The sequence below is a fragment of the Galeopterus variegatus genome, unplaced genomic scaffold, assembly GCF_000696425.1.
Source record: "Galeopterus variegatus unplaced genomic scaffold, G_variegatus-3.0.2 Scaffold2573, whole genome shotgun sequence".
NCBI lineage: Eukaryota > Metazoa > Chordata > Mammalia > Dermoptera > Cynocephalidae > Galeopterus > Galeopterus variegatus.
In genome coordinates, this window is record NW_007728684.1 from 138670 (window position 1) to 166211 (window position 27542).

Below are 27542 nucleotides of genomic sequence, written 5' to 3' on the forward strand. Positions count from 1 at the left end.
GGGGGGGGGGGGGAAGGGTCCACCAACTGGTGGACAGAAAAATAAAGTGGGCATATCCAAGCAATGGCCTGTTACTTGGCCATAAAGAGGAGTGACGTGCTGGTGTGTGCTACAGCAGGGATGAACCTTGGGAAAGCCTGCTGGGTAAAAGAAGCTGGGCACAAAGTTTCACAAATGCTATGATTCCATTTACATGAGACTCCAGAACAGGAAAATCCATAGAGGCAGGAGGTAGATTAGTGGGTTCCTAGAGCTGGGGAGAAATATTAGATAGGAAGTGACTGTTAATGGGTCTCGGGTTTCTTTGGGGGGTGACAAAAATGTTTTAAAGTTGACTGTGGTGACAGTTGTTCAACTCTGTGAATATTTGAAAAACCATTGAATTGTACACTTTAAATGGGTGACTTGTATGGAATGTGAATTCTATGTCACTAAAGCTGTTATTTTAAAAATGAACTCCTGCTAACTAACATGGTCATTTGCTAAAATCCCCTCTTTCACCCTCGAAGCATCGAGATTTACTATCTCGACACAGATGGGACATCTTCCTGTAGTTTAAGACAAAGGAAGGCAGAGCCTGGAAGCTGCAATGGTCAGACCGTCCCCGCTGGTCATGCATGCCCTCTTACATCGTGTCAGCCCATTCTGCCTTAACCTATTCAGGGTATGAGTAGTGACTGTGAATAGCTCCTTTCCTCCTTAATTCATGACTGTTCCTTCTTTCCCCTCAAATATGATCTCCTCCTCCCCTGCCCCTGAAGGAAAGGGAGGAAAAGCGGGAGTGAGTGGGATCCGCTGTGGAGGGTGTCTGGCTGTCCATCCCCACCCCAGAGGAGTGCAGTGAGCTGCAGGAGCTGGAAGGTCGTTCTCCTTGTTTAACCTGTCACTAAGCCCTGGACTCCATTAGGGCTGAGCTCGACCTCTGAGCTCATGTGCCAGACACTCTGTCTCAATGATTTCACTTTCTTTGGGTGCATAAGTCTCCACATTTGTTCGCAATCCAATCCCAAGTGTCTTGAGGAACTGCTCCTGCTCCAGCAGAACATGGAATAAGCAGTGTGAAAGACTGCATAGACTGGTACAGAATGATCGTGATGTCGTTCCGGGTATGAGTGTCTCGAGCAGCACGGTGAGAGGCATGTCCATGTGTGTGCATGTGCCAGATGGATGCCCTGCCAGTAGGAAACACGCCGAGATCAAGACAGTGGCTGTGTCTCAGTTACACGATTATGGATGGCTTTTGTTTTCTTCTCTATGCTCTGGATTTGACGTTTTCAACAAAAATAAAGCACACTTGACTTTCTCTAATACAAAGTTATTGTTAACGTGTTCTGGAACAATAGGCTTGACTGTGTAAAATCACTTTTCATACTGTGGAGTGAGCCATGGAAGCACGGAACAATATGAAACTCTCTTGTTTCCTGGTGCTCCTTTAAATCCAAATGTCACCTTACGTTGTATACTGCTGTAGCTTTCCACAGTGGTTTGTCACTACAGAAGAGATATTTTTCCTGAAGTTCAACTGGAATTTATTTTCTTATAAGGAAATAGGAAAGCTTTACCAAATTGCACTGTGCGTGCAGTGGTCATTGGGCCCGATCGTCACATGACCGCGTTATGTGGTGGAGGCCTAGTCTCCATGTGCGTGGCTGGCTGGACTTGGCCTTGGGCAACCCGCCCACCTGGCTACTTCCTGACTTGTGAAAGAAGAGAGTTGATGCAGAGGAACATCTAAATTTGTTTTAGCTCCAGCACCTCTGCTTTCCATTAGTCTGATTTGTCCAAATGCCCCATAACTCATTCTCCACCTGCAAAGCTGCCCCAGTTTGCAAGCTAATTAATAATTCTGAAAAATGAGGAAGAGGAAAGGAGCACACTGTCACCGCCACGGGGAAGTTCTCCACTCACCTACACCGAAACCCTAAAGTTCAGCCAGCACCCAAGAAGCATTGGAATAGTGAAATTATTTTGAAAAGGAAAAAATGAAAAGGTAGTGGAAGACTTGTGGAAATAATTTTAAAACTCCAGACCTTTTCTCTAAAATGGGTGATTGTCATATATACAGAAGCAAGGATCGTTGTTGGCGGGATTCTGTATAACTTTGTGTAAAGGATAATAGTTTCCGGCAGCTCTATTTTACCTTTAAAGAAGTTTGGAGTGTCAGGCGCTGCCCCTTCCTTTCTTTAAGCAGGTGAAGGACGTCATCTGCTAAGCAGCCAGGGGAGGAACCGCCCCAGCCCCCCCCCATGAGTGGATTGATCCACTCACGAGGGCACAGTCCTCACAATTCAGTCACCTCTTCCAGACCCCATCTTTCAAATACCACAGTTGGATCTCCCACCCTCTTAACACTGTTACAGTGGCAGTCAAGCTCCAATATGAGCTTGGAGGACATTCAAGCAAAGCAGACGGTGAACGGGAGGAGGGAAGGGGGCCTGAGCAACACGGTCCGAGCTTGTCAGCTCTTACCAGTCGAAGCCCTATTTCCGTCAATCCTCTGTCCTTCCTGCAGAAAGCAGGGCACTGATGACAGCACCCTGCAGATGCACTGGGAATGCAAACTGCATGACCAGTATAGGCATGTATAGATTGCATTCGTATTGATTACAGCATCTCGAAATAGTCCCTGGACTGAGTTGGTCCAATTGGTTCCAAACCCAAGAATGTAATTTTCAGCACCTCTTTGTTTCCGTCTTACTTAAACTGAGATGCTTCATTAAAAAACACTGACTTACTCAGAAGCTAAGCTTCAATTGGCACCTCTGTTTGCACAGATTGTGTTTCTGTATTAATTCATTTATGTCATTTGATGCCCATTTGGGTGTTTTCAGATTCCTAGGGTAAAAAAAGTAAGGCGGATTCTTATTAAGGGGGAGGATTGGTATTGCTGTTATTATCCTTACTTTACAAATGAGAAAACAGTCACAAAGCAGTAAAGTAACATAAAATTGTATTGTTTGGATGTGATGGAGGTCAGAATCCCATGCTTGTCCTGGTAACTACCTGGCACCCTAGGCCTTCCTAAACAGACTCTGTCTGCACTCCGGGCATCCCTGCATTTCCTCATCAGGAAGCCTCACCCTGGAAAATTATACTGAAGGTATTTACCATTCAAGGGATTTATTTTCCCAATTGATTGTCTAAGAAGAAAGGCAAAGTTAAAGTGACCCCCCCTTAAGCCATCTTTGACATCTCTCTCCAGACCCCAGTAAAGTATAGGCACACCCCTGTGGCTTGCTTCTTCATCAGACCTCACCCGTAAGGCAGGCGCTCTGATTCATTACCAGTACACCTGCCTGCGTGCCTTGCAGTCCTGGAGATGTTTGTTTTTACCAGGATTACATTTATTGAATTATGGATATGTAAAAAGTAGGAAGTAGATTTTTTTTCATGACTTATCATCTTTAATACCTGTTTTAGTTCGTTTTGTGTTGCTGTAACAGAAATACCTGAGACTGGGTAATTTATAAAGGAAAGAAGTTTATTTGGCCTACAATTCTGGGACTGCTGCATCTGGCACGGGCCTCAGGCTGCTTCTACTCATGGCGGAAAGTGGCAGGCAGCTGGCAGGTACAAGCAGATCACATGGCGAGAGGAAGCAAGAGAGAGAGGGAAGGTGCCAGGGTCTTTTTAAGCAACGAGTTCTCGTGGATACTAATAGAGCGAGAACTCACTTGTTAATCCCCCTTCCCCCAGGGAGAGCATTAATCCATTCATGAGGGATCCACCGCATGACTCAATCAGTTTCCAAGACTGCCACATTGGAGATCAAAATTCCACATGAGTTTTGGAGGGGACGACACATCAGAACTCCATCAATACCTGTGCAGTGTAAACATCAGAGGACCGGCAACGGGATCGCAACCCTCGGTGTTGCTCCCGCGCCTCGCTCAGCCAGTGAGCGGGAACCGGTCTGTATGTGGGATCCGAACCCTCGGGCGGGAGCGCTGCCGCGCTTCCCAAGCAGCACACTTATCCAGTGCGCCACCGGGCCGGCCCATTTGGCCACACTCTTAATGTTTTTTCCTGAACATGCTTTCTCATTCTTTTTAATATGGTTAGGCTGAGAATTTTCTAAATCTTTAAGTTCTGCTTCCTTTTTAAAATCATTTCTTGCTTCTTACATTTTACTATAAGCATATAAGAAGAACCAGCTCACTTAGATATTTCCTCAAATATCCAACTTCATTGCTTGCAAGTTCTACCTTCCACTAAAGTAAACACTAGGACGTGAATATAATTCAGGCAAGTTCTTTGCCAATTTATAACAAAGATGACCTTTCCTCTACTGTCCAATAGCATGTTCCTCATTTCTGTCTGAGACCTCATCAGGATGGCCTTTACTGTCCATATTTCTACTGACATTCTATTTAGAATTACTTAAGTATTGTCTAAGAAGATTGAGACTTTCTCTACAGCTCTCCTCTTTTTTTTCTGAAACCTCACCAGAATCACATTTAAAGGTCCACTTATGGCAGTGTAGGCTTTTTCCAGCATGTGCCTCAAAATTCTTTCAGACTCTAACCATTACCCATTCCAAAGCCACTTACTTCTACATTTTTAGGTGTTTGGTATAGTAGCACCCCACTTCTTGGGACCAATTCTGTGTTAGTCAGGGTTCTCCAGAGAAACAGAACCAATAGGATGGATAGATATCTCTTAGACAGCGATGATAGGAATTGGCTCATATGATTCTGGAGGCTGGGAAGTCCCACAATCTGCCATCTGCCAGCCAGAGAACCAGGAAAGCCAGTGGTGTAATTCAGTCTGAGTCCAAAGGCCTGAGAACCAGGGGGGCTGATAGTGTAAGTCCCACTCTAAATCCAAAGGCCTAAGAACGAAGGAGGGGGAGGGGGGAAAGGGCTAACTCCTGGTTTGAGTCCAAAGGCCCAAAAACCAGGATCACAGATGTTCAAGGGCCAGAAAAGATGAATGTCACAGCTCAAATTGGGAGCAGATTCCTCTCCTCTGCTCTTTTGCTCTATTGGGGCCTCAGCAGATTGGAGAAGGCCCACCCACATTAGTAAGGGTGATCTTCTTTTCTCAGTCAGTGAATTCAAAAGCTTATCCCAAAACACCCTCACAGACACAACCAGAAATAATGTTTTCCAGCTATTTGAGCATCCATTAGCCCAGTCAAGTTGAATTATGTAAAATTAATCATCACAGTATGATATAGAATGTAATATACATGTAGTGTATATTGACAGATAATTTAAAAATCAAACAAATTCAGGCATTGGTGTCCAACCCTGAAGAGAGGGTTTCCAGAAAGTGGTTCTGTTTGTATATTATATGTCTTATACCCACTGAGTTAATCTCACAAAGTGCTTCTCCCCATATTTTCCCGGGAAGAAACCATGCGTTTCACAGTAGGGTGGACTTATAGGTGTCTCCACGTTTGTCTCAGCCTCAGGGATGGCCACGGGGCCATGATGGGTGAAGGGCACTTGACAGCCTCTGCTGGTACCAGCAGACACAGATTTCTGTACAGAGCAAAGCAAACCATGAAAACCACATTACCCTAATTCTCCATGCTGCAGGTTGGCCACAAGCACAGGGTTGATTTGAAGTATAGCAAAATTTTTTTTATGTATCCCCAATACCTACAGTTTATTAGTCAATCTCAAAATAGCCTAGAACATTATTTTTACATCTGTAGTAGCAAACCCAGGGTTACCTGTCAATTTCAGGCTTACCTGTGAAATACCAGAGAATAAATGTCACAGAAAGGCTGTGGCTGGCTCCAGAGTCTGTGCTAGTCTAGATCTACCTGGTGAGAGATTGTCGCTGATGTTACCTCTGGTTGGTATGTGTGGTGTTTTGACTCTCAGCTTTCTACACCTGTCACAATTTCTATAACTCATTGGCACAGTAACAGTGGAAGGAGGAGGGACCACCTCTCCAGGTGTTCTTTTCTATGCAACTAGATCTTAGGAGTCAAAACTCCTTGAAATTCTTAGCTGTCAGTTACCTCTGGTTGGTATGTGTGGTGTTTTGACTCTCAGCTTTCTACACCTGTCACAATTTCTCTAACTCATTGGCACAGTAACAGTGGAAGGAGGAGGGACCACCTCTCCAGGTGTTCTTTTCTATGCAACTAAATCTTAGGAGTCAAAACTCCTTGAAATTCTTAGCTGTCAAAGAGGCAGCTTGAATGTCCTCAGCATCAGAAAATGAAATGTTTGCTTTCAACGTGTGTTTCTTAGTGGAAGGACCATGCTGTGGCTGCCGGTCAGTTAGCAGAAGCCGTGGCCTCAGCCCTGGATACGGGCCACGAATGACAGATACCACAAGAGTGTGCATGGCCAAGTCAGGGTATTGCCACTTATCCTAGCAAAGACCTGAACATGTTCCCCAGTCACTCGTGGAGAGCCGGTCCCATGCATGTTGTTTCATAGACCAAGGGTGTGGTGACTGTGTGATGACTGTCCTTTCACATCTTGTTTCGTTTGCCCCTGCATAGCTGCGTGGAAACTAGGTGTGGTCAGTGATGTGGCTAGTCACCAGCAGTAATAAAGTCCTGTCCTGGAGTGAGCACAGCCCTTTCCTGTTTCTGACCACCCTGGACCCCACGCGTGCTTGCTCATGGTCACTTTATGCCCAAGGAGTCAGTCATACAGAACACTCTTGTGAAAATGTCTTCCCTGAACTGATGTGTTTAATCTGTAATATATTATGTTCATTGTCTGGATTCTTGGTTTCTTTCTCTGTTATTTTAGACATAATGATATTTGGATATTATATTTATTTAGGCTCTTGGCCCTTTTTCTGTTTGTTTGAGATAATGCTACTTTTGTTTGCCTTTTAATTTTATGATCTTTTTAGATAGCCAATTTGTAGATATTTTCTAACTCAATCTGTCAGTCTTTCCTGTTATTTCTTCCGTTGCTTTTATTTTAAAAGAAAAAAGGATTCCCCATCAAAACATCAGGTGATAAGTAGTCACCTTTGTTAGAATTTTTATGGTTTGAATTTTTAAAAATATCTAACTTTTAATAGATCAGGATCTATTGTACTATAAGAAATAGGGAGGAGATCCGTATTTATTTTTCCACTGTAAGTAGACAACCCCTTGGAAATTTGAATATAACACATCTTTTTCTAAATTTTTACCAGGATTAGTATGGCCTTTGGTTTCCCATTACGAACACAATAATGAGATACGTGGATAAAAATTGTTCTTCTTTCCAAATGGATCTGAATTCAATAATGTCAGTTTTATTTAGAGGATTTTTAGATTATCTTAACCAAAGTCAAAGACTAAGGTTTGCAAGGACATGTCAAGATGAGTGTTGGAACACAAGTCTCCCCTTTTCTCTGCCACCCTGCCTCACCAGAGCACATCATCAGAGCTTTTGGGGGACAGGTGGATGGCACAGGGACTTTTCCACCTAACGAGGAGGCACATTGTGATGAGAGAAGACCTGCTGTTCCTGCAGGCTTCTCATCCTGGGTGTGCTCTACTGGAATAAAGGAACAGTGCAAGAAGCCTGGCCAGATGTGTCTGATGAGGTTTTCACCACGAGGAAGCAGCCCAAGTGCAGGATGTGGCAGAGTCCACGGGTCCATGGTAGCTGCCCTTGTCTGCGTGACGTGTGATGGAGATATTTTCCTTCTTGAGTTTAACTCAATGTGATGCCAGCAGGTTGCTCAGAGACAGAGACTTTTTGTTTAATCATCTTAGCAGTGACAACCCTGTCCCACTAGGTGCTGTAATTTCTGCCCTGGCTTCTCGGCTGAGCCTACCTGCAGTTATGACCCAGGCGTCCCCTTCTCGGGCCTTTGCTTTTATTTTGAGAGAAGTCTTTCTGATTCTGCTGCTTAAAATGTCCTTTACTCCTTCAAGTCTTTATCTAGCCAGCATCTTCTGTGTCTTTTACTGAGTGAATAGATTTCAGCTTTTGCTTTTATTAACGCCCCTGAAACTGTGTTCACACTGGCTGTCGCCGTTGGAACATGTGAGAGCAGGCAGGGGACAGAAGCTCTCCAGCAGCTCCCTGTGAGCTGCTTTGCGTTCCCCGTCTGTGCTCATTCCCCTCTGCTGCAGAGCTGGGGGTGGGTGCAAGAGGCCCACCTGCGCGTCTCCAGCATCTCTTATCCAAGAGGAATTAGCTGGTGCTGAGAGAGCCTTCTAATGACATCGTACAGAACTGCATGGGGTTTTGTCTTTCAGGATGTTCTCTGTGCTGCATAACTGCAGTCGTGTTTAATAAAACAAGCTCTCATTTTTAACTATATTAGGAACTACTTTTTCAAGAATGAGTGAATGAAATGTTTTAATAAAAAAAGTATATCAAAACTTGTAAAAGTCACACCAGACGCCGACTTCTCTGGCTTTCGCTCACACCACCCCATCACAGGCCCCACTTCTCGCAATCACAAGGGATGGACGCAGTCACCCAGGTGGACAGTCTCCGCGGCACTTGCTGTTGCCGAGATCTGCTGCACTTCTTGACGTCTGCCCTCCGTCCTCTCCTGGTCATCCCTCACTGCTCACAGCATCGTGCACCCCCCTCCTCCCCTGGGGCAGCAGTGTGCCCACCGAGGTTCTCGCATCTGCCTTTGCAGCAAAGCTCCAGGCCACTGCGTGTCCCAGCCCCTGACACGCTGGGACTTCTCTCCTCCCCTGTCACTGCCCCCCAAGGGGATATCTCTGCCAGTCACCAAGTCAGAGGCTAGCATGGTGCAGCTTCCTCCTTGTCATCCCTGGTAGCTGAGAGGTCACGAGGTCTCAGTCCTCTCTCGTCCCTGCCAGACCTGTCTCTCTCCAGGACTGCAGCAGCAGGTCCCCATCACCCACTCCATCCACCAAGCTGTTTCATTCTGCACGCGACATTTTACCTTCAGACCAGGCTGGTGTCCGTGCTGTGTGAATGTCTCCTTTCCTCTCGTGGTCTCACATGTGACTCCCTGCAGCCTCATGGCTGCAGCTGCACCCCAGCCCACACACCACCAGGGGAGTGTCCCCAGCCACCACCCTGCAGGGCTGCCCCTCTGCCCGCATCCCCCTTACTGAGCACCCAGGAAGCTCCATTTCTCTTGTAAGGTTTGGCTCCTCGTGTGTGAAAACCTCCCTGAACCGTCCTGGCTCCTGCAGCACACAGAGTGTCCCCCTGTGGGCCCTTGCTGCCTCTTTACGGTCTCTGTGCTGGCCCCTCGTGCCCTGGAGAGCAGAGCCCGTTTGGCTCCTCGTGTGTGAAAACCTCCCTGAACCGTCCTGGCTCCTGCAGCACACAGAGTGGCCCCCGGTGGGCCCTTGCTGCCTCTTTACGGTCTCTGTGCTGGCCCCTCCTGCCCTGGAGAGCAGAGCCTCTTTGTCCAGTCCTCACCACCGTTTACCCAGAACCTTTTCATCATATCAAATAGAAACCGTAGCCACTGGACAACAACTCCTCGTCCCCACCTCCATCCGCTGGTGACAACCGTTCCCTCTTCCTGCCTCTGGGAATTCCGTGTTCTGAGCACCTCCTGTAAGGGGGATCGGACAATGGTTGTCCCTCTGTGTCTGGCTTATTTCACATAGCAAATGTCCTCAAGATTCATCCATGTAGCAGAAGGTATCAGGATTTTATTCTTTTTAAGGCTGAATAGTGTTCCAGTGTATGTGTAGATCTCATTTTATTCATTCAGTCATCTGCATGGACACCTGGGCTGCTTGTACCTTCGACCGTTCTGAATGATGCTGCTGTGAACGTGGTGTGCAGGTGTATTTTGAGTCTCTGCGTTCAGTCCTTCTGGACGTGTACCCAGGAGTGGAGTTGCTGGGTCGTGTGGTAATTCTACATCTGACTGTTGGAGGACCCGCCAGACTGTTTTCCGCAGCAGCAGCTGCACATTCTGCATTCGCACCAATAGCGCACACAGGTCCAGTTTCGCCATGTCCTCGCCAACACTGGTGATTTTGTTGTATTATTATTGATGTTGTTGTTGTTGTAGAAACCTCAGGGAAGGACTCCTTAAATAAAACTTTAGAGGTAGATACCACAAGTCCAAAATGTGGATGAATTTAAAAACCTGCTCCAGTAATACGATACTTAACCATATTTGTCACAATGGGACTGTTTGAAGAAGTTTCCTACTGCACTCACATGGGGCCATGTGCAGTCCCTTGGATTCGCCCTGCAAGTACCGGTCCGCTTGGGGAACCTCAGGGTTGTTCTTATTCTCATGTGAATAAGAACAGTGGACCGGTGAATAAGAAAGGTGACCTTTCTTTCTTTCTTCATTTTTTTTTCCCCCTCAAGACTAATTATGTCTATATTCCCAGACAGCTTGGGATAAGGTGAGTGTCAAAAAGAATATGTTGTAATTGGTTATAACACACTAAATTAAAAAAAAAAATAGCCATGGTCCATAGTTATCCTCATGGAGAGAGAGAAGGAATCTTCCTCTTGATTTCCAGTTCCATAAGAAATGCAAAAGTCACTATTTTGTCACCTTAGTGGTTCAGGCAAGGATCATGTATGTGTGCTAACACACAGGTCGTTCCATTCCCATTACCCCACAGGTGACTTTTTAACTTACAAGGGGACATGCAGATCCTCACAATGGAGAGACCGTGACTTGCCACCTTAACCCACCATCAAATTCAGCATCACTGAGAGAGGGTTGTCCCAAGAGCACCTCCTGGCCCAGCACAGTCTGAGGTACAGGCATCCCTGGAAAGCATTTCCACCAAAAATGTTTAGGCTCCATCTTATAAAGCCTCCAGACCTAAGCTCAGTTTACAAGAAATACAGGGTTTAGAGAAAACAGTCGAGCAACAATCAGACAAACCCAGAATGCGCAGCATTCTACAAGAAAACTGGCCTAGACTTAACCAAAAGTCCACAAAAAAGTACAGTGGGGGCATTTCCACCAAAAATGTTTAGGCTCCATCTTATAAAGCCTCCAGACCTAAGCTCAGTTTATAAGAAATACAGGGTTTAGAGAAAACAGTCGAGCAACAATCAGACAAACCCAGAATGCGCAGCATTCTACAAGAAAACTGGCCTGGACTTAACCAAAAGTCCACAAAAAAGTACAGTGGGGAAAAAAAAGCAGGGGACTATTCTCTTTTAGAAGCAAAATGAATAAAGAAATTTAACAATCAATATAATGTGTGACCTTGACTTGATCCAAGGTTGCAAAGAATAGAGCTATAAATGACATGGGGGGCGGGACTGAATACGGCTTGGATCAGACGATATCGTGGAGCAATTGTTAGTTTTCTTACGTGTGATGGTAGCGTTAGTGTAACGTAAGAGATTGTCCTTATTCTTAGGAGAGGCAGACAAATGCACCTAAAGGTAAAGTGTCACCGTGTTATTTCTCTTCCATTTTGGGGGCCTGCTGGTTAGCTCAGTCAGTTAGAGTGTGGTGTTATAACACCAAGGCCAAGGGTTCAGACCCTGTACCAGGCAGTCTCCAAAAAAAAAAGAAACGAAAACCACACATCTCTTTCCAAATCTTTGGTGAAAGAGAGAGAGACAGAAAGTAAATGTATCAAAATGTAAATAGTTGTTAAATCTAGCTGGAGAACTTAGGGTGATCCTTATACTACCCTTTCAAGTTTTGTATATGTTTTAAATTTTTTGTAATAAAAACTTAGGACAAATTAGTTTTATCTCATATTTTATATTCAGTGTTCCTTGGATTTCTTAATTCCTGTCTATTGAACGCCTTTGTTTTTCTGTTTTTCAGTTCGGGACCGAGTCAGGTCGAAGATGGAGAGAGACATTCTGGCAGAAGTGAACCATCCCTTCATTGTAAAGCTTCATTACGGTAAATGGAGAAAAATGACACACTTCTGAGAGGACCTAGGGCAATGCCCCAGATCACAGGAAACTGAAAACAAACAAACCAACCAAAAAATAGACCAAAAAGAAGAAAATCCTCCCTGTGTCACAGAGTCCACTCCTATCTGGGGATGATTCCTTAGTCTCTGTTGTTAATCTGTTTTGTGTTTGTTTTTCCTAAAAGTGCAAGATGCCCTGTTCTAAGCTCACAGACCTAATTTTAGAGGGGCCTATCCATTACTATTAAATTATCACCAATGATCATCTAGTAGAAAGGTCTCTTGACCTAGACTGGGTGAATCTATGGCGTATTTCTGTGTTGTTTTAAAATAAAATGCTTGTGATCCAATAATTTCTTTAAATCAGAAATAATAAAGCCTCCAACATTTCAAGCAAATATTATGTTTCAAGCATTTTAGAGATACAGCTCATCGAACCCTCAAAACTTCCATTCAAAATAGTTATTATTTCCAATTTTTGAGGCTCAGATCAAGCAATTTACCAAAGGCCACATACATATCTACTATGTCTCCCAGCTTCTCTTCGTTTAATTTCAGCCTTTTTATCTCATCAGAGAAGCAATAAATAAAATCTTCACATTTAAAAGATTGAAAAGATGTTGACTCCAGAGTCGTGCACTGATGTTGACCACTCAAATAATTAATATGAGCAGAGCACAGGAAGGACCCACAACAAGACCAGAGCCTCGTCACCTGTTCCAAAGGCTCCAGGAACGCGGTGTTGTGGGACGATTGTTAGTGACGTCTACATGAATCCAAAGCAGAGGCACAAACACACCCCCGCAGGATGGGGTGGAGGAGATGCCTGGCCCTTCGCTGGTCAGTTTCTGACATTACTCAGGAAAAAGTTCAGTCTTGTTTGGAAATTATGCGGCCTATGCTCTCCAAAGTAATGACAGCTCCTCAGTGCCGAGAATTTGCAGAAGCTGCGGCACTCTGTCACCCCCCTTGGCTGTGGCAGCGTGGCTGCGGCCTCCACGTTGTGTGGACGGGTCCAGAGCCTGGTCTCTCTCAGCTGCCTCCACTGTTGCCATTGGCTGGTGTCAAATCTAGTCCTGCATGTCACTTAAATTAGTCCCAGAGTGTTTTCTGGAGATGTTGAGAATGGTGTCTCCCAGAGACTTTGACAGACCCTGGGTGTCACCTCTGCTGGGCCACAGTCTCCACCTGCCCTTCAGCCCGAGGATGGGGCACTCACTTCACACATCAGTCTGCACAGTTCCGACAAGGGGTTCTCGTTAGAGGCTGTGTGTATCTGAAACCCCGACATTTATAAAGTTCTAGCATTTCCTTTTACAAAATAAAAAGTGTTAGAGCATGCAGGGACAGCATCCTTCCCATGTGAACAGACCAGACACCACATGCTGGGTCCTCAAAGCCACTGAACCGCTCTTGGGACAGGGTGATGGCTGCGGGTCTCTCTTGATCCCCATGGGCTTGTTCGCCTCTTGCCAGGTGGTGGAAGGGCTGTGTGTCCTGTCCAGTCCATCCATAATCATAACACACAGCAGCCGGACCTAGGACCTGAGCCCCACAGTCACCTTGTACTACTGGCTGGGCTGACTGGTCACCAACACTGCCATAAAATAAGTGAAATGGCAGGTCTCCTTGTCCTCTGAGCTATAGGAATGCAGTCCTGTAGGAAGAAAAGGAGGCATTCACACACCATCAGAACTACCCTCCTGTCACCCACTAGACACATCACAGCAAGGGTCGGCGTCCCGAGTGAGACCCAGTTGTAACCAAAGCCAACTTTCATAGCGGAGATCGTGAGAGCAAATTTGAATATACAAATACTTTTCTCCCTGTATATCTTTCAATTCCTTTTGTAACTTAAAAAGGAAAGGAAGGAATGAAGGAGGGAAGGAAAAAGAAAAAAAAAATCTCTAGACTCCTAACAAAAGTGAGAGAGAGAGGACATTTTGGTATCAGACCTCCTTCCCCCGGGCTCGCCCTGGCAGGCTGGTCTCCGGCTGGGTTCCAGTTGTGTGTCTGAAATGACTCAGCTTCACAGATTAAACAGTATTTTTTGAGCCAGAGAGAAACTGGGCTTTTGGAACCACAGTGACTGAGTCAGAGTGAACAATGCCCACTGCAGGGAGAGCTCGGCACTGCTGAAACGCTGCACCTGTCTCCCTCTGCAGCCTTTCAGACGGAAGGAAAGCTCTACCTGATCCTGGACTTCCTGCGGGGAGGGGACCTCTTCACCCGACTCTCCAAAGAGGTAAGGCGCCCTGCCCAAGGGGCAGCGCCATGAATTTCTGTCTGGAACTCAGGGGAAGAGGGATTGGAGAAGGGCAATGGTCGTGGAGTGTGTGTGTGGTCTGGAGTGTGTGTGTGGTGTGCTGTGTGTATATGTTAGGTGGCTTTAAAGAAGTCACACAAGTAGCACGAGCAAGAAATGTCATCCTTGAAAGATCTCTGGAGAACCGGCTCCTCCAAAGCCTCCTATAAGCTCTAAAACCACCCACTGCACCCTTCACCGCCCCAGGAAGAGCAGGTGGAGGTCAGAGGTTAGTCTGCAGTATCAGCTAGGAAGACTTTATTTCACAATGTCTCACTCTCCATCCTGGGAAGATGCAGTTGGCGCCGTGTGGACCACACACTGGGGGGTGGACCTGCATGTAGTCTGTGTTCAGGAGCAGCTGCTCAGGGCTTTGCACACTGCCTGAGGTGTCACGACCATCAGCCACATCACAACCCTGAGCTTTATCCTTGACCTCCCACTACTTTAAATAGAAACTTCCCAGAATGCTGCCTAGTGCACTGTGAGAGCTCTGCAGCCCTCGTTGACTTGAAGAGCACAGTGTTTCATGGCATAAGGAAAAACAGTTCTGTCCATGGTGATGCCAGGCTTTTCATTCTGGTGATTCTGTGTGATATTCTTTTATACCGAATGAAGACCCACAAAAGCAGCATGCTGATCCAGTGCACAGTGCAACTTCTGACACTCCTGCGCTGTCCTCCAGCTCAGCGTTTTTCACTTGACTGTGACAGAGGGCTTTGCACTACCCTGTCCCTTTCCTTACCCCTCCCACTTTTTCAGCAGGAGGTCCCTCTGTCTGCAGAAACTCCAAAAGGAACAGCAGATCAAGGCATAGCTGCTGCTTGTGGGCAGCTCTCCCACCGTTTTCTGGCTGTTCCTTGGGCAACGGCGCAATGTGTGTAAGGGGCTCCTTGCAATATAGGGAAGAACACTGTGCTAGGGGAATCTGATTCAAGTTCTACAAAAGCTCCTCTGGAGCCAGCGTCTGCTCCCTCAACCCACCGCCCTGCTTGTGTGCACGTTTCCAGAGATGCAGAGTCTTTGGCACCTGCCAGTTTCTTACGCGACACCTGTTGGTGTGTTCTCTCTCCCTCTCATCTACAGGAAATCAGCCCATTTGGGGTCTGGTTTGGTCCAGTATCTAGTATGACACACTTTGTGGTCGGGTTTCTTGACCAAAAAGGCAGCAGTAATTAGCAAAAAGCAATGTAGCTCTTCACAGTGGGAGTCTGTGTCTCCCCGAGACCCTCAACTTCAGAGTAAAAGTACAGCTGGCAAGCAGGACCGCAGATTCTGGAGCCTGTGGAAAGTACTTTCCTTGTGTTCTGCCATGTGACAAGCATGACACTGTGCCAGGCGCTGTGTTGCCTGCCTGCAAGGAACTTGCATCTGTGAGGAGTGTCACTTCTGTGGAGAAATTACTCGTCATTGCGCTTGGGGACCACACACACATGTGCCCTAAGAACTGGAAAAGTAAAACAGTACGACTACCCCCTGAGCTCTAAACTGTACACACAGCCCTGGTCATCAGCATCGAGATCGGTGAAGTTGGATGAAGCACAAAGTGACTATAAGTGAGCCTGCCGGGTACATTAATCAGTGTAGACAAGAAACGCCCACCCAGGAACACGCCTGCTACGGGAGATGGGACGGGGGTTCTGGAGCACGAGGGGTGGGAGGGTTGGTGGCACCCATCGCTCATGGCCCCGTTTGGAAGTGCCCCTTTTGTGACAGGGAAGCCCCTTCCATGTCAGGCTGACGTCGTGTACATTCTGTCCCCTAACTGCCCTTATTCCAGCTCTGTGCTAACCCAGGTGAGCTTCTCCTCACACGTGCATTTCCACATGTCTGAGAGAGTCGGTGATAATGGGGACTTCTCATCTCTGCGACACTGAGTTCTCGTGGTGAATGTAAAAAATGGTTTGTGAGAATGATAAGGCTTTCTGTGAAGGTGACTACAAAAAAATATGTTCCGATTCTCAGAACCAGGGGCGAGGGATAGGTCAGTTTGACAATAATTTTGAAGTCTGTTGGGCAGTGTGGCAGATTGTAGCAAACCTGAATGAATGTGCTGCCGTCACGTGGACACTTGGGTCATCCCAGTCTGGTCGCTGCATAGCACCAGGCCACCCAGCCGCAGGAGAGCCCAGAATCAGCCGCCCACCCCTGACACCCCGGAGCCCCTCTCCAACCAGCCTCCCCCTGCCTGGGGCCCCCAACCCTGGCCCCACACCAGTGTGTGTTGTGTTGGTAGAAGGAACCCACTTTGGGGACACAGCAGGTTCCTTAGACTAATGGCCAGTTTGCATCAACCCAAGGGGTGAAGACAAAATTGGAGGGAGGAAAAATGGGATGAGACCTGCTTTCACCAGCTCGTCAAGCCTTCGTGGTGTGGCTTAGCTATTTGTATTAAAATTTTATGAACTCAGAGCAGAAGCACTCATGTTAAAGTATAAACCCTGAAATACACCCCAAGGGTAGGGGGAGAGGGGAGAGCTGTGTCTGAGGCCCCTCGTAAGGCTGATGAAGTCAGCCGTGCAGGGAAGCTCTCGCCTCCTTCCACTGATCCTCAAGCTATAAGGAGAGCACACTTTTCCATCCAAAGAGCCAGAAAAGCATTGTTGGGGGAGCCCATGATTTTCCACAGAGCAAAACTGACCCAAGCATGTGCTCTCTCTCTGGGACTGAGTCGGGTCTCTCTGGCAGAGGCGTATACAACAGACCCTCTGCAGCATCGGCTAAGCGGGTCACTCTTCCCCTGCAGGTGATGTTCACTGAGGAGGATGTCAAATTCTACCTGGCTGAGCTCGCCCTGGCTCTGGACCACCTGCACGGCCTGGGCATCATCTACAGAGACCTGAAACCTGAGAAGTAAGTGGGAAGAAGGGGGTCCCAAGCCCCCGGTGCCCCTCTGCTCCGCGTTTCTGGCTGGCTCACGTATCCACAGTTTCATATTTACGTATCAGACATATCAGGAAGTGGGCTGGAAAGTCCTCATGTGGGCACGACCCGGGTGAAAGTTCCAAGTAAAGGGAACAAATGCCCCTTCCCTGCCCCCGCACAGGTGCCCAGACGCAGGTGCAGCCTGGTGCTGATTTGCTCAGGAAGTGCCCAGGACTGAGCTCACCTGTTCTCGTAGGGTCCTCTGACGGGGAAAAGGCCTGGCTCATGTCCCTTACGCACAGGGACGCCTGGGGCCAGGAGGGAGGCAGACCCAGGACTCTGACCCACGTCCTCTGCCCTTCTCTGGTGTGAGACTCATCTGTCTGTTCTGGAGCATCTCAAAAAGTTCTGCCTCCAGCTTGTGTGCCTCCTCTCCAAGTCCCCTCTGCTGTCCTCCAGTTTGTGCGCCTCCTCTCCAAGTCCCCTCTGCTGTCCTCCTGCAGATTTAGGAAGCCCTTTCAACAACCTCCATAAGCCCAAGGAGTATGGTCAATTAACCTCTACTTAGTTAATTGCTTGGCTCGTTTCCAGGTGACAAGTCAGACTAGCTTTCTCAAGAATTTATCTAAAAGACAAAGGCATCAGACTTCCAGGCCCAAAGCCCACTAAGATTTGTATACATTTGGCAATGGCAGTCTGTAATGTTATTATTTCTAGGATATTTTGCTAATCTTCTCTGAATTGAAACATTAAATTCTCTCCAAATAGTAGTGTTCCCATTTCAGAATTTTTTTCTTACATGTTCTATGTAGAGCTGGCATATAAACTGGGAATGATCCATTTAGAAAAGACGAGATTTAGCGGATGGTATTTTAGTTTCAATCAGCTGACTTGAACAGTATCCCCGAGGGGATGTAGCTGATGGTCTCAGTCACTATTTTTACTGCCCTTTGAGGCGAATTAATACCACCCTCCAAGATCAGGGTCTAACCTGCCCCCAGACAAGGTGTCACCTGGTGGTTCTGACCAGCTCTGGGCACAACCCCAAACCCACGGGCTGAGATGGAGGGGTCAACGGCGGGCAGGAAGTGGGTTCCTGCTCATGCCTAACCCCCTCTACTTACACTGAACCAAGGCAGACTCTTGTCTGTAGCCAGACTTACCAGATGTGGCTGCCACTGACGGGAAACATCTGGGTTTTCTCAGAAACCGGGTCACATTGTATGCGCACGTGATGTAAAATGCACTCACCCATGTGCATGCCGCACAGCTCTGACTCACCTACTAGTCTGCAGAGCATCACTCACTGCTCACGTGAGATGAGTGCGGAGCCCTAGGAGGCCCGGTGTTGAGTCGCCCACAGAGAGAACAGCGGCACCTCATTAACTACGACTGACTCCTTCAGAGGACAGGAGCACGGGGCCAGACTTCAGAAGTGGATTCGAGTGACATGCACACTGGTGCTCTGAGCCAGGCATCCTTTTCATCCATTCCCCATCAGGGGAGCCTGGCCTGTCACCTTGGGTCATTGCCAAGGTCATCTCAGAAGTCAATCTCATGTTGTTACCCTCCAGCCTGCACCAGAATGTAATACCTGTGCTCACGTCCCCGATTCCCCCTTCCAGCACATGTGGTTGCTGTGCGGTGCCCATGTGTCCCAGGCTCCCCTGGTGCATCCATCAGGGCAGGAGCACTGGGCCTCACTCTTTTAAAGGTCTAAGTGATCCTTACAGCTAAATATAGTAACATTTAACTGCACGGTTGAAGAATAAGGTTTTGTTGTTCAATTAGAATTAGTAGGGAACTAATCTTGAAAGTTGCGTAATTATGGGCAAAGATCGAATATAACCAAAAAGCAAAGATGAAAACGTTTGCCTCGTTAATTAAAAATTATCATCTTAATTATGTGCTGTAACCTTTTCCATCCCATTTTTATAAAATAATAGATTCTTTGGAATTTCATGGCCAATTTTTAAAATTGTGGTTTTACCATTTTAACCATGTTTAAGTGTGCAGGTCAGTGGAATTAAGCACATTCACAGCACTGTGCAATCAGCACCATCCATCTCCAGAACTTTTCCATCTTGCAGAACTGAAGCTCTGTCCCCACTGAACAGTAACTCCTGTTCCCTTCTCCCTCAGCCACTAGTAATCAGCCTTGTACTTTCTGTCTCTCTGAGTTTTACTCTAGGAACCTCATGTACGTGTATCATAAAACATCTGTCCATGGGGCCGGCCCGGTGGCGCACTGCTACAGTGTGCCACTTGGGAGCGCGGTGGCGCTCCCACCGAGGGTTTGGATCCCACATACAGACCGGTTCCCGCTCACTGGCTGAGCGAGGTGCGGGCGCAGCACCGAGGGTTGCGATCCCGTTGCCGGTCCCGGTCTGGTACGGGTGTGACACTGAGGGTTGCGATCCGTTGCCGGACACGAAAAAAAAGACAAAAAGGAAAAAAAAAATCTGTCCTTTGTGACTGGTTTATTTCATATAGCATAACATCTTCAAGGTTCATCCATGCTGCAGCGTGTCAGAGGTTTTTAAAGGTATTTTTAAAGCCTTGCTTTTGTTTCTCTCCAGCCCACTTCCTGGTCTCTTTAGGGTGAGGCTGCTACCTTCCAGGATCTGGTTGGAAAAGAATTTAATTACAGCCAAAATAAGTAAACAGGGAAGGTTAGAAGCCACAGGGTCTCAAGGTATTACAGCCCCAGACAGCAGCCTGGGGTTCAGGGAACTGCACCCACCCCCCACATACCCCGCCTCTGTTCTCTAGTGAGGAGCAGGCTCCACCCATGGCAGGGCAGCTGGGAAGAGTGAAGCTAGCTCTGAGGTCTGATGGGGGCTGATGTCACACACGCCTGCTGAGGGCTGGTGGGGAACGAGACAGAGACCCGGTGCCATGCCAAGGCCAGGTCTTATCCTAAGATACGATAAGCCTGGGAGGCTCAGGGAGAGAATCTGGGAGAGGAGAAGAGGGTCCCTGAGCATTGAAGGACTCCTGGAAAGAAAAATTCCTTGTCAGAGCCTCCAGATCTCCATGGCAGGACAGTCTGGAGGGTTCCCAAACCTTCTTGGGGACTCAAGAAGGTCTAAAGTTGGCAGTCCCCCAGGGTAAAAAAATACAGGTGCCCCTCTGCTCCCAGATGCATGGGTCTGAATGCTCTCCTGACCTGACAAATGCTGTACAATAGAGAGCAGTAATCTGAAACCCACCCTCACCACAGCAGACAACTCCTGGGCCAGGCTCTGCTCATGGTCGTGAAGACATCTGCCCCGAGCTGTCCCCAGGGCTTCCCTCTGAGCTGCACGTGCCAGTCTGTGGGCTGGGTCTCCTTCTAAACCTCTCTTTTTCCCCTTTCTTTCAGCATCCTCCTGGATGAAGAGGGACATATCAAGATCACAGGTTTGTAAAAGACAGCCTCCCTCGATGGCTGCATCTCAGCCCTGGTGAATTTGGGGACCAGCCCTCCTGTCATACTCACATTTGCCAGACCTGTGTCTCTGATGGAAGCCTAGGTGTCCCTTGTGTCCTCCTCCCTGCTGCTCTTTGTCTTCCCACATAGCCACCAGCCCAAGCCTCCTTTCCAGTCCTTTCCCTCAGAGGGAAGCAGCCTGATCCTGTCCTATCCGAGCAGCCCCAGGTGCCTCTCCAGTCCCCAGTCCCAGTGACCTGCAGCGTGAGCTGAGGGAAGAGGGACTCCTGGGGACTTCACATGCATTACTGAGAAATACCGTCTCCCGTTAATGTCACAGGGCACGCCTGAACTTGTAGGTTCATAAGGAGTCCGCACACTTGTGGATTCTGACTTGGGAACTCGCCAGGCTTTGGAGGTGTGCACGGATGTAACGCGCTGGCATCTGAGCCGGGCTCTGTTCCCCCAACTGCACAGAGACTGAGGGGTGCTGTCTGCTGTGTTTGCATTTAGATTTCGGCCTGAGTAAGGAAGCCATCGACCATGACAAGAGAGCGTATTCGTTCTGCGGGACGATAGAGTACATGGCGCCTGAGGTGGTGAACCGGCGGGGACACACGCAGAGTGCCGACTGGTGGTCCTTTGGCGTGCTCATGGTAATGTCCGTCCTCGGGGGCTGCAGCCCATGTCATGTGGCTGGGGACAAGGAGCAGGCAGTGAGTTTCTGAGCTGAGCATCTCCGGGCAGCCTCCCACCCCTCCCAGATTCACACTGTCGGAAAATGGAACTGGGATTCAAATAAGAATGCAAATCTATCAAGGGCCAAGCCTTTGTTACAGCTAAGGCTCTCATGGGTTTAGCACAAGGATTTTAAGGGATGCAGCGATTTCCATATTAAAGATATTTTTCTTATTTCAAAGACAAAGTGCTTCCACTTAGTTGTAAAAATTAGAATGAACCAAAATATACAGAGTTGAACATTGTTACATGTACACCTAGTAAGCTAGATTTTTCCTTTACATCATTTTTTCACAGACATATAATCAAACGCTGTCTGGGGTTTTCCACGGTCATAATAGAAATGCTGTGGTTTTCCACGGTCACAATAGAAACGCTGTGGTTTTCCACGGTCACAATAGAAACGCTGTGGTTTTCCACGGTCACAATAGAAATGCTGTGGTTTCCCACGGTCATAATAGAAATGCTGTGGCTCCCTTTTCCCAATCCCCAAATGACCCTGCCTTTCCTCCTTTTTCCCTCCCCCTGCTCCCAGCAGGGCAGGGGCTTCTGGCCCTCTGTACTCACTTGCCCTCTGTGTGGGCCACACTGTGATGCTCCAGAATCTGACACTGGACGCTAGTAGGTTGTGGCATTTCAGGGTTGACCAGCCTTCCAGCCTGTGCATGTGACACAGGGGGAAACGAGTCCACCAGAGTTTTAGTCAAGGTGATGAAGGTCACTCAGCCAGCCCCAGGCACAGCCACGTATGTGTGAAACCTGGTTCCCTTCAGAGACCAGGTTGCCTCTCTTCCCCCACCCCACACACCTCACTCCCTGTTGTCACACACAGAGCTGAGTCCTGTGGACCTCAAGTCAGAGGTGCCACCTAGGGACCTAGGGCTGGTGCTCTGAGGCCTTGCTGGGGGCATTGGTCACTTTGGTCATTGTACTGCTCTCTGGATTCTGGTGCTGGCTGTGTTGCTGGATCAGCACAGACTGCTGAACTCTTTGAGGCAGACAGACATTAGCCAGCTCAGGGACGGATTTATGCAGCTTAACCTGGAATGCCAATTGACAGTAAGAGACATCCATGCGACCATAGCAGTGCTCCTGCTTGTGGGACCAGCGCTTCTCTGTCTGTCAGCAACCTGCAAGCTAAGTGAATTAAACAAATGATCACGTGCAGAGTGCTTGAGATGCTGCGGCATGACAGGGGGTTTGTAAATGTTAGCCAGGAGGGTGGTGAGGATGTCTTATTGTGTCACGATTAGTCAGGCCTCTGAGGACACCAGCTAAGATGCAGTTCATTTCCCTGCTGAGGACCCCCTGCCTCTCAGACTTTGCCCCTCTGTTTGTCTTCAGATTGAAAGGGTCTTTCGTTAGATGTGTGGATGAGACAGTGAGGTTCCCTTGCTCTACTCAAGGTGATTTTTGCTGAGATAGCTCCACTCCCTTCCAAATAGGTTGGTTTCCTTTGTGGCCTGAGCGGTGGGCATTTGATGGGGTAGGGGTGTGTGCTGTGCTGTGGCCCCCCTGCCCCTGCTGCGGACTTCACTGTGAAGTCTGAGGTTGCCTTTGCTGACACCAGGCTGTAGGTCCAAGGTCATAGTCTGCCACTGCAGGAATGATTCCAGTTCCCACATCTGCCCTCCTGGGGATCCACATTCCTCTACGGAGCCGGGCTGGCCACGCCATGAGTCCAGACTCCCTGGAAGGACTCCGGCTTTGTCCTGTTCCTGGACCCTGTCCTCCCCCCCCGGGTGGTCCCCAGCCCTTGAAGAAGATGACAGGGCATACGAGTCTGGGCTTGTGAATGGTCCCCACGGCAGTGCCGCAGGTGAGCCTTTGCTGAGCACAGTCAAAAAGTGCTGCTGTTCATCTCTCGGTGCAGCTGACAGGGAGAGGAACAAGACGCCAACCTGGGATGGGAGAGGATGCCCTAGCAGATAAACCCACAGCCACACACCACATATGAGTCACAACCAACTCGCATAGATTTGTGAGGCTCGGGGAGTGGGGCGGAGGAAAGGGGATTTGATATTCACCACGGACCATAAAATCTATGCCGTAATACAAAATATATCTTTTAAATGTCTTCTGGCCTAAATCATTACAAACTAAAGAAATATACAGAGAAGCCAAAAGAGAAGAAAAAGAACAGCAAAGACATATAAAAGGAAAGATTGAAAGACCCAGAGAAGGAGACTCGTGTGGACGAGGAGGCGGGGCCGCCTGCTTTGAGCTGGTCTCCATCACGCTCCGCCCGGGTTTTCTGCACGGCTCATCAGCCCCAAGGGAGAACCAGACATCCAAGACCCTCTTTAACTCTCCCGGCCAGAGGCGGTGCTCCGCTTTTGCGTCTTTGGCTCTTGCACCAACTTGCTGTCCTAGCATCTGTTGTAACCACGTTACCCTCACCCAGGCTGTCCCCAGCACAGAGAGCAGCAACTGTGCCCAAGAAGTCTGCTCCCCAATGGACCAGCGTGGGGTGAAACACCCCTACCCAGATCCAGGGGCCTGGTGGCCTTCATCCACTCTGTGGTCCCCTCTATCCTGTCATTGCTGCTACAGGCACGTCCCTGCAGTTTGGAGAGGTTGGCTCCCAGCTGCTTCTGAAGGAGCTTTGCCCCACCACTGCTGGCGTCGTTGAACACACCGGGAATTGTCCACCAGTTTCTCACTGGGCACCAGATGTTTCTTACTGAATTGCTCACGTGTTTGATGGAATCGTCTGGTCAGTGTCCCGTAACAGCTGGGGCCACACCAGCCCCAGATCTGTCATCTTACTCAGCAGTGTCAAGCAGGAGTGGGCATTGCGATGATGACAAGTTAGGTCTGCATGGCACGCCAGGGTTTATACCTTTGCTCTGAACCAGAATGCCTCTGCGTTAGGCAGGCGGGATAGCGTTCTTTCTGTGAACAAAAATGAAAACTAAGGCTCACACAACTGTTCCAAAAACACAGTGCATTCAGCCCTGAACCCAGAGGTCTTGACGATGGCAACCTCATGCTTTCAGCTCTTCCTTGGGCAATGTCAGAAGTTACTTCCAGCTTCTCACTTGCAATTAAGAGATGGGTCCGGTGTGACCAGGTCTCTCGTTACATAGGAAAGAACCACGAGGTGGAGGAAGAGGGAAGGGGGAGAGAAGCACCACGTGGACCTGAGCACTGGAGCCATGTTCAAAAGCTAGCAAGAGATCACGAGGCAGATGTAGGCAGCATACTGGCAATCGGTGATCAATAGTTCCATGACACACAGGCATCAGGTGGCACTGTGCGTGGCACGGGCCAAGTGGTGATCCTTCACATTCCATCCAGCCAGAAGGCTCTTCCCCGGGAGCGGGGTCTCCTGACTGCTGTTATTCACAGACTCAAGAAAGAAAGAAGACAGAGGGAAAAAAGGGGAAGAAATAAAGCAGGGGAAATCTCCCTTTGCTATTTCGATTCTGTTTTAAAAGATGTTTTAATTTGTATAATCAGCTTGTGAACTTCCATCCTGTTCATCAGATGAATAGCTCATCTGCCGGTCAGAGCATTCCTGCCTTTCAATTTAATTATGTCTGTCTGTTTTTAAATTCTTGTCTGGACTCTCTTAGTCTTGCTTTTTACTGCTTGTATATTTATGTGTTTCCTGCAGCCTGACCGCTCTGGGTGCCTTCACTTAGTCAGTGCAGGGGATGGACAGCAAATTTTAATGTGATAGAGCAAGCTTCAAACACCTGAACTGGCAGGAAGTGTTAGATTTCTTCTAAAGTTTTGTTTTCAGAAAACAGACTGGTAATATTAGTAAAACCTTACATACATTCATTTCTTTAAGCTTGTAATTTCACTCCTGGTAGCCAAGGATAACTCCGAGTCTTAGGAAAACTTTTCCATACGTTCCAGTATTAACTTACAATAGCAGAAAATTGGAAGCATCCCAACTGTCCAGCAACACATACCCTTATGTTTTGTCACATCCACAAATAAAGTGATATTACAGAGATTTCATAATAAGCATTGTAAGTGTTATGTTATTCTGTGAAAAGTTGGTATAAAAACCTTATCTATGCTGGAGGATAAATTTTAAAGGGCAGAGATCTGTGCAGTAAGAAATCAAGACCTGGGCAAATTTAATGAGGTCATCTAAACACCTGCACTGAGGCCGCTTTCTCATAATTTAAACTGACATAAAAGACACAGAGCAGGGTCGATGCTTTAGCACATCCTAGTTAGATCTAGGATCTTGTGTTTAAGGAAAGGATTTGTTGTTGCTGCCGCCCTGGCTTCTCTCAGAAGTGGTCGGCTGCACATGGTCTTCGCAGGAGACCATGCACCTCCAGAGCCCCCGCAATTGGCGCTGTTTGTGCCAAGGGCAGTTGGTGCAAGAAGGAAATCCATGCTCAGAAAGGCTGCCCTCAATCCTCTCTTTATCTCAGGCGCCAACCTGGCAAATGTACACTAGTAATAAAATAATAATTTTTGGTATTTGGCAGCCTGTGTCTTAGAGATTGCTGGCAACCTGCTGTTTCTGTCAGATGTCACTAATGGACTGTTAATCAGAGTCCATTTGGCCCTAGAAGCACCCTGCCCCGCCCGTCCTGGCACATACAGGTGTTCAGTACAAGTCACCTCCCCTCCTCCTCCTCGTCCTTCTGGCTCAGTCCCCTCCACAGCACCCACCAGAAAGGATGGGGGCCTAAACCGCATGTATGAGCTCAGACTGCTGCCCTCCAGACCCCATTGCCCTGCCCATTTCCTTTCCCCTCTGCACTTAGCATCTGCTCACCTGCCGTGTGCTTAATTATTTACCATATTTGTCATTTATCCATCTCACTGACACTTGAGCCCCACGAGGCAGTTTTGCTCACTCATGTACCCCAAGCATGCTGGTCGGCGCCCACACCCCATAGATCAGGATGTTGAGTGAGTAAATGAACTTGGGTCGCATGTTGCCCTTCCAGGGTGCTCTGCTGTTAGGTCAGGCCCATCTGCATAAATGGACTCACCCTGTCCTGTGTTGCTCTGCAGTTCGAGATGCTCACGGGGTCCCTGCCGTTCCAGGGGAAGGACAGGAAGGAGACCATGGCCCTCATCCTCAAGTGAGTACAGAAGAGCCATGCCAAAGGCTTGTGGGCAGCATCTGATATCAAAAGCCTCCATCTTTAAGTCTGTGGGTGTGACGTGGGCAATAGCTGTGATGGGAATAAGGTGCTTGGTGTGTGGATTACAGCACGTCAGGTGAATGCCCAGCCACGCGTGGGATCAACTGGTCTGGTTAATCCCACTGAGTGGTTCTGGTGAACTGTTCTACCATAGATAAAGCTTCCCATCAGTCACCATCATCTAGAATGTCCAATGACTGGGTTTGCAGATGTGCTGACTGGCAGCCTCCCAGAAGGAAAGCACAGATTCAGAAGGGCACGAGGATCTAGGGGCCTTTTCTGAGAACACAGGAGCAGGGTCTCCTTTCCTGCTGCCCCTGTTGGCTCCATTTACGTAATTACCTAAGCCCTCCTGGCTGGCATTGGCAGCAGTTAGCATCACTGTGTCGTGTGACTGAGGACAAGTGATCTTCTGCTTAATTCTCATGAGGAATCATTTATCAAGCAGATGGGTTTGCTCTTAGAGCCACAGAAGGAAGTCTGACCCTAGAGCTTCCTTGCCATAGCACCCTAACTGCGAGCAGCCACCACCAAGCATGGCTGTCAGAGATGAGAAAGGGGAGGCGGGGGCCCCAAGTCAGTCCCTCCCTGCTAAGCAAGAACTCAGAAAGCTGTCCTCTGACCGTCCTCAGAAACTCTGCTTGCAGATGGACATGTAGCTTCCACAAAATCGAGGGACACCCAGCACGCTGCCAGTCAAGTCTCTGTAAATTACATTCTCATGTAAATGGAAGGAGCGGGGTGAGGGAGGGAAGCCCTCAGTGATCGCTTTTGTGCAGCCAGGTGTCGGCCTTTCACCTAATCAGAGTTTTCCTCTATCAAGTGACATTCACCTGCCCACGGCACCTGCAGCTGCAGCCCATTATTTTTGTAGTGATTGCCTCTGCTTGTTTGGATTCTGAGAGGACAGTATCTTCATATTTTCTAAAGCTAGAAGAATACCCCCCAGCAAGTCACTGGTGTGGACTTGTGCCGTAGAAGTGACAGAGGATTTCTGAAGACACAGCTCCAAGCTCTGTGCCTGGGCTTCTCAGTGTGGTCCAAGGACCCCCTGGGGCCCTGAGACCCTCCTGGGGCCTGCAGGGTCCTTCTTGCCTGGATTTTCTTCATAGTATTGCAACAGATGGACTCAGGACAGAGAAGAGCGTCCCGCAGTCCCCTGGAGCCCGGAAGAGATTGACTCACATGCAAAACAGCGCCATGGACAACCTTGTTCTTTTTTGGTTTCAGAAAACAGGGCCGGCCCGGTGGCGCACTGGAGAGTGCGCCACCTGGGAGCATGGTGGCGCTCCCGCTGAGGGTTCAGATCCCATGTGG

At 48.3% G+C, this 27542-nt stretch overlaps 1 protein-coding gene across 1 annotated transcript in view; it reads left to right on the forward strand.

Moving 5' to 3' along the window:
- The window catches only part of LOC103598336 (ribosomal protein S6 kinase alpha-2-like), a 45067-nt gene that overhangs the window by 16292 nt on the left and 1233 nt on the right, over positions 1–27542 (forward strand). The window contains exons 4-9 of the mRNA XM_008582331.1: positions 11686–11766; positions 13945–14024; positions 16831–16937; positions 20314–20351; positions 20875–21017; positions 26092–26162. Coding sequence (XP_008580553.1) covers positions 11686–11766; positions 13945–14024; positions 16831–16937; positions 20314–20351; positions 20875–21017; positions 26092–26162 — 520 coding nt within the window. The remainder of the gene's footprint in view (positions 1–11685; positions 11767–13944; positions 14025–16830; positions 16938–20313; positions 20352–20874; positions 21018–26091; positions 26163–27542) is intronic.